We start from the raw sequence: 7,423 nt of genomic DNA on the forward strand, positions 1-7,423 counted from the left end.
TTTCAAAAGAATGAAAGAGAAAAATGCATGAGAAAGAAAAGAAAAGAAAGAAAAGAGAAAAAGCATGTAAAGTGAACTCAATGTAAAATGAAAAAGGGAAAAGTTGGGAATGAGTGAGATTGGTTAAAAAAAGAGTGTGCTTGAACTTTGAATGATGATTTAAACTCTCTTAACTCAAGGATTTTGTATTCCAGAAAAACCAATTTTATTGTTAGCCCAACCACAATACAAGCCTTGGAAAAAGTTCTTGTGATGACATATGCATGTGAAAGATGTTGATTGTTTTAGAGTGACCTCCTAAACACTTGAGTGATTGAGTGAAACACTTGCTTGGTGAGAATTGTTAAATCCATGTTTACATCTATGTTTAGTTGATTGATCATTCATGAACAAAGCATCTGTTGGAAGAAGATTGATTATGTGAACTAATTTGGATTGAAAACATGCATACATCTTTGTAGTATTCCACTTGAATTTTAAATTGTATAATAACTTGTCATGAGAAAAGGAGTTTTGAAAAGTGTGAATTATTTTGATGAAGAAGTAGGAAAGCCAGGTTTTGTCTTGTTTGCTTGAGGACAAGCAAAGTTCTAAGTTTGGGCTTGTGATAACGGTCTAAAAACCGTTATTTTCATACTTAAATTTGATAGTAAAACACGCCCTTTGAGGCTTAGATAGAGCTTTAAATCAAGTAAAACACTTAGTTGAGTCTCTTGAGAGTCAAAAGTTGGTTTTGGAGATAGTATGCTTGTTTTGCAGGGTTTTTGGATGAATTAAAGATGGAAGTAAAGTAAGGTGGACTTAGACCCATGAAAGAAGGAGAAAAATGATGAAAAGAAGGGTCAAACAAGCCGCTGAGTGCCAGAATGGTTCGCTGAGCGCTCAGAGCGATTAGAGGGAAACCGCTCAGCGGTCAGTTTTGTCGCTGAGCGGTCAGAGCGGCTAGAGGAAAACCGTTGAGCGGTCAAATTAGGCGCCTGGGCGGTTGTCCGTTTTTTTAGCTAGATTCTGTAAATCTTTCTGTTATCTATCTGTTATCTTTTTGGGCTTATATATAGCCCAGTGCGAATTAGATAGGTATTCTTTTGGCAGAAAGAACGTCCAAAGCTATTCCACACACTTTGGAGGAGATTTCTTGGATGCTTAGGCTCCTTCTTATCAAATCTAGGGTTTGCTTTTCCATTCTTTCATTATTTTCATCTAGTTTCACCATGATTATGGTAAACTAAACCCTTTGTTGTTGGGCAACAATGTAATCTTTCAAAACTCTCATATATTGAATTTCTTATTTATTTCATATGCTTGTCATATACTTGTTTATCAATTGTTGGGTTCTCATCTGCACTCAATGCTTTTATTGTTTAACTCATTCAGTAAATGATGTTTCTCTTTATCGATATGGGGACGTACGGTAATGTCATGAACTGGTGGGAAATTCCTTGATTATGCCAAAGAATTGGGTTAAGGGTAACTAAGAAAGTATGCATGTCAATTAGATAAACAAGTGAATTAAATAAGAAGAGTAGATATATGGGAGTGGATAAGATGAAATTGTAAACCCCAACAACACCATTCATCCATAGTTTCTCAAAACCAATTGAATCAACTGCATTGCATGTTTATTTTTGTTCTTTGCATGTAACCACCAAATTAATTATCTTTTCTCAAGTCTTATGCGATTAGGTTACATGAAAGTTAAGGCCTAAGAGTCCTTTGGGAAAACGATACTCAGACTTACCCGTTTATATTACTTGATAACAATCTGGTACACTTGTCAGGGACTTAACACATTCTTTTATGCACATTAAATTTTGCATGGGGTGCGACACCCATCAAATTTTTGCGACACCCATCATCCTTGTTGTGGATTATGTTTCAAAGTGGGTGGAAGCTAGAGCCATCAGGACTAACGATGCTCGGGTTGTTGTGGATTTTGTTAGATCTCATCTCTTTTGCAGGTTTGGAGTGCCTAGAGCAATTGTTAGTGATCAGGGAACCTATTTTTGCAACAGATCCATGCAAGCTTTGCTCAAGAAATACGGGGTGGTGCACAGAGTCTCTACACCATACCACCCCCAAACAAATAGGCAAGTTGAGATCTCTAACAGAGAGATAAAGAGGATATTGGAGAAGATTGTCCAACCCAATAGGAAGGATTGGAGTAATAGGTTGGACGATGCTTGGGCCCACATGACATGCAGAACATAGTTGAATGAATTACTAATGTAGTCGACTAAGACTTACGAAAAACAGAGTTTTAAACTCAAACAATCCATCAAGCAGACAAACAATATATTCATGTTATCACACAACAACAACCAATCAAATTTAGCAATATGCAATAGATTAATACAGTTTTACCAATTGTAGATACTCAAGATTTTTATTTTTCCAAAGTGATTCATCCTTGAGATCATACTGCACCTGCTTTGTATCCTGCAAAACAGTTTAAGTTTTGGTTGTTGGTACCCATTTAACTTTGGGTCCATGATTGTCAGTCTTTGTCACTTGTTCCTTTGGTCTCCATACACAAAATCCTATACGAACAACAATATTTCTATAATAACAATTTCTAACAGTATGGCCTAGACAATTACAATAGAAACATGCAATTCTAGTTGGTTTACTTAAATCAGTAAATGTCTTAGCATTGGTTTTGTTAGACTGAGCTTTGTATCATATTCCTTGCTTGTATATAGCTCTGTCAGATGATTTTAATACAACATTTAAATTTTCTCTGCCTTGAGTAAACTTAGCTTGCGTGCTAGTCAAGTAATCTATCTTTTCAATATGTGCAGGAGATTTTTCACAAGCTTTTTCTACTTTAACAGTTTCAATTTTAACATCCTTAGCAGATAACAAAGCTTCATTTAATTCTTTCTCTAATTTTTCATTTTCAGCATCAAGGTTGTTAATCCTATACTTATAATCTCTTCTCTCAGAGTTTAGTCGATTAACCTTGTATTCTAGTCGCATTGCTTCAACATGTAATTCTCTGAATGTCTCTATCAATTGATGATATTTCTCTTCTATTGGTAGCTTCTCGAATTCTTCATCACTGTCACTATCATCACTTGATGTTTCAGCCTCTTGATCAGCATCTTCATCACTTGAGCTTTCAGAATCTGTGTTCTCCCAAGCAATGTATGCTCCTTTTCTTTTCAAGTTTCTACTTTGAGGGAATCTTTTATTTCCTTTCTACTTAGGCCTTAATTCAGGACGATCAGGCTTGATGTGTCCTTCCTTTCCGCATTCGTAACACTCGACAGCGTTTGTACTGAAGTTTTTCTTTTTGCCTTGATCTGCATGGTTAGTCAGTTGACTATCATTTTATATAAGTTGACTAAATTTTCTTACCATCAAGGTCATCAATTCTTTCTCGTCCATGTCTGTTTTTGAGTTATTCTTGCTTGTAGCCTTCAGAGCAATGGACTTCTTTTCTTCAATCTCCTCTTCATCCTTTAATCTAACAAGTTCCAACTTATGTTCACGTAACTTACCAAACAAGGAAGTAATGTTCATCGTTGTTAGATCTTTGGATTCAGAGATTGCTGCGACTTTTGGTTGCCAATTTCTGTTCAGACTTTTCAGAATCTTGATATTGATTTCTTCTTTATCAAATATCTTCCTGAGAGCCATGAGATGACTTACAATATGAGTGAACCGTTTCTGCACATCATAAATGGTTTCTCCAGCTTTCATTCTGAACAATTCATACTCTTGTATCAGGGAGTTCTTTCTTGCTCTCTTTACTTCATTTGTGCCTTCATGAGTTACCTCTAAGACATCCAACATTTCCTTTGCATATTTTCATTGAGATATCCTAAAAAATTCATCAACAATCAGTGCAGAGGCAATAATATTTCTATCCTTAATATCATACTGAGCTTTTCTATTTTCATCAGCAATCCACTCAGTAAAATGTTTAAAACAGTTTTCTCTTCAATAGTTTTGATAGGCACAAATGGAACATTTAAAGTGGCATCCAAAATTCCTCTATCTTACGATTCAAGAAAGATTTGCATTCTAATTTTCCAAAAAGGATAATTTTCACCAACAAACAGAGGTAGTTTGTTTGTTGAAGCACCTTCACCAAAAGTTTGAAAACAGTAAGTCATCCCCAGGTTTATAATCGAATCAAAGAAAAACAAAGTCGACTAGTTTTTCAAATATCTTATGAAAACCATCTTTGCGGCCAATTGTTGGAAAACAGGTAGGCTTCATTTTTACACCAAGACAGGGGGGTGAATTAGTGTGTTATCAAAATCAAATTCTTTTTGCCATCTTGAAATCAAAGTATTAAACTTTTCAAACTTTCTTGAAATGCAAGTAATGAAAATTCGTATGCAGCGGAAAAACGTAGTTGACTACGTTAAATGTTAAGTCGACTGTAAAGTAAAAGTGCACGGATAGAGAAAATCAAACACTGGTTTTTATACTGGTTCGGCCAACAATGCCTACATCCAGTGTCCTTCCAACCCAGGAAGCAAATGCACTATAATGGTTGCGGTTTTTACAACAAGGAATTTATAGAAGACCTCCACGTCAAAAATATAAATCTCCTCTCTAACCCTTAACCATAATATAGGCAACAACAATAGCAAGACTTGCAACAAGATATCCCCTCTTCTGCAATCTGCCAACCACTTTGAACAATCCTCAAAGTGAATTATCCCCTGTAATCACAACAGGTCCAAAACAACAGTCTTCACGGATGCCAAGCCAGAATCAATGCAGTAGTCTTCAAGGATGCCAAGCATATGATCAAGCAATGTGTGCACAGTCAGTCTCCCTTTGAATCTCTTTCAAGAAAGATCACCACCGTCTTCTTGGAGAATTCTTGGAGCTTTCAAAACAGAGAATTCAATCTGAAATAGAACTGAAAATGTTAGATCATCAAAAGTCTCTGAACAAATTCGTGTTCATCCTATTTATAGATTTCTGTTTATCAGATAGTCTCACAGTCGAATATGAGAGTTATAACAATTCAGTCAAACTGGTAGCATATAGTCAACCGAAAACAAAACACATTTAACACAGTTGACTAAGTCATCAATGCTCAACTGACTTTTGAAAATATAGTCGTTGAAGTGCAAGAGCATATCAGAATTTCAAACCAGAAAAATAATACAGTTGAATGTGTGGCACACATAGTCGACTTCAACATGCAAAACATTTTGAAATTCTTTTCTTCTAAAAATTTCACAGAGCACTGATTCTCAAAATCTGTACAAAGATTTTAGCATAGTCGAATCTATTAATAATGGAGTCGACTGCACTATAACTTTGTCACACAGTGATAAGTTCATAAAAGTGCTTGTGGTTTTCAGCTTTAAAACATGTGTAGTAAAACATATGTAATGATGCATTGCACATAGCACATAAAGCACATAAACATTTTCAGCAGATATATCAATCAATCAACATAGGAACATGTAACACAGTACATAAACATGTTCAACAGATATAACAATCAATCAGCATAAGAACATGTAATTCATCAACAACATATGTGTGTTATTAAGCAGTGTGTTGTCATCATAAAAAACTAGAGTGATATAGAAATTGTGTTGTCAACAATCTCAACATTGAGAAGATGTGTAATGAAAGAAGAAGCAGAAGGAATTCTTTGGCATTGTCATAATTCACCTTATGGAGGCCATTATAATGGAGAACGAACTGTGGCAAAAATTCTTCAGTCACGGTTTTATTGGCCTACTTTGTTTAAAGATGCTCATAATCATGCTAGACATTGTGACAAGTGTCAAAGGACGGGAGCTATTTCAAGATGACATGAGATGCCATTACAACGAATTCTAGAAGTAGAAGTCTTTGATTGTTGGGGTATTGATTTTGTTGGGCCTTTTCCACCATCTTTTAATAATGAATATATATATTGGTTGCAGTGGATTATGTGAGTAATTGGTTGAAGCTTTAGCATGCCCCAAGAATGATAACAATATTGTGATCAAAATTTTAAAAAGGCAATTTTTTTCATATTTTGGAACTCCCAGGGTACTCATCAGTGATGGGGGCTCTCACTTTTGTAACTTTCATCTTGCCAAGGTATTTAAAAATTATGGGGTGAGACAAAAGTGGCGTCACCTTACCATCCACAAACAAATGGTCAAGGTAAAGTTTCCAACAGGGAGATAAAGAGAATTTTAGAAAAGACAGTTGTTATCTCAAGGAAAGATTGGTCACATAAACTAGATGATGTTCTTTGGGCATACAGGACAGCTATGAAGACTTCTATGGGTTTATCACCCTTTCAGTTGGTGTATGGGAAAGCATGTCACTTGCTAGTGGAGATGGAGCATAAAGCTTTGTGGGCTTTGAAGTTTTTAAATTTTGATCCTCATGAAACTCAAAGCAAACGTAGAAGGCAACTATTAGAGCTTGAAGAGATGGGGTTACATGCATATGACTCATCTAGAAGTTATAAGGAAAAGGTAAAATTTTATCATGACAAGAAGTTGATAAAGAGAGCTTTCAACCCTAGGCAGCAGGTGTTATTATTTAGTTCAAGGTTGAAGTTATTTCCTGGAAAATTGAAGTCAAAATTGTCGGGGCCTTTCATAATAAAGCATGTACATCCTCATGGAGCAGTTGAGTTGGTGAATCCAGCTGCTAGTGATCCACAGAAAAGTTGGGTGGTGAATGGTCAAAGACTTAAGCATTACCTGGGAGGAGAAGTGGAACAACTTTCCACGATGATGAAGTTGGTGGACCCTTAAGGTTAGTGGGTCAGGCTCGTGACGTTAAACAAGCACTTATTTGGAGGCAACCCAAGGTTTCTTTTTCTTTTTATGTTTTGTAATTTGAACTTTTAGAATAGGTTTGTTTATGTTGAGTAGTATAGGTGTTATTGTACTTGCTTGAACACCTTACCTAATGATGGTTTGACTTGTGGATCGCATGATGAGTGTGCTTGATGATGCTTGATGTGGATGATGATTGAGATTGCTTTACATGCTTATATACAGGTGAATTGTTCACAAGTTATGTGAATAAATGCATGATGAGATTATGATTGTGGTTATGATGCTAAGCAGGATGTATGATTGGTATTTAAGCTGTTGAGTGAGCATATTTGTGTGAGGTTTTTGAGCTCCAGAGTATTCGATAATATATTTGCTATTCATTTGAGAGCATGAATGATTTTTGAGCTCCAGAGTATATGATAATATATTTGCTATTCATTTGAGTCTTTATGGTTGATTGAATTGCATGTTATGTCATATGATCAAGACCATTTTTGGAAGCCCTTACTTAGCCAAATTTTCGTCCTAATTAAGAAGAACCATGTGTTCTACCCTTGTTGAACCTTAGCCTAAAACACTTTGAAAACCTTTTGAAAAAAATCTTTACCTTGAGTTGAGTTGAGAATAATTGAATGGTATTGATAAAGGTTCAAGTTTGG

The 7,423-nt window shown here is 35.6% G+C and overlaps 1 protein-coding gene across 1 annotated transcript; it reads left to right on the forward strand.

Moving 5' to 3' along the window:
- Window positions 1–6,242: 6,242 nt before the first annotated feature.
- Window positions 6,243–6,737, forward strand: LOC106779535. Its single transcript, XM_014667654.1, has one exon. The coding sequence runs from the start codon at window positions 6,243–6,245 to the stop codon at window positions 6,735–6,737; it is 495 nt and encodes a 164-aa protein (XP_014523140.1).
- Window positions 6,738–7,423: the final 686 nt, after the last annotated feature.

This window comes from Vigna radiata, unplaced genomic scaffold (assembly GCF_000741045.1).
Source record: "Vigna radiata var. radiata cultivar VC1973A unplaced genomic scaffold, Vradiata_ver6 scaffold_366, whole genome shotgun sequence".
Classification (NCBI taxonomy): domain Eukaryota; kingdom Viridiplantae; phylum Streptophyta; class Magnoliopsida; order Fabales; family Fabaceae; genus Vigna; species Vigna radiata.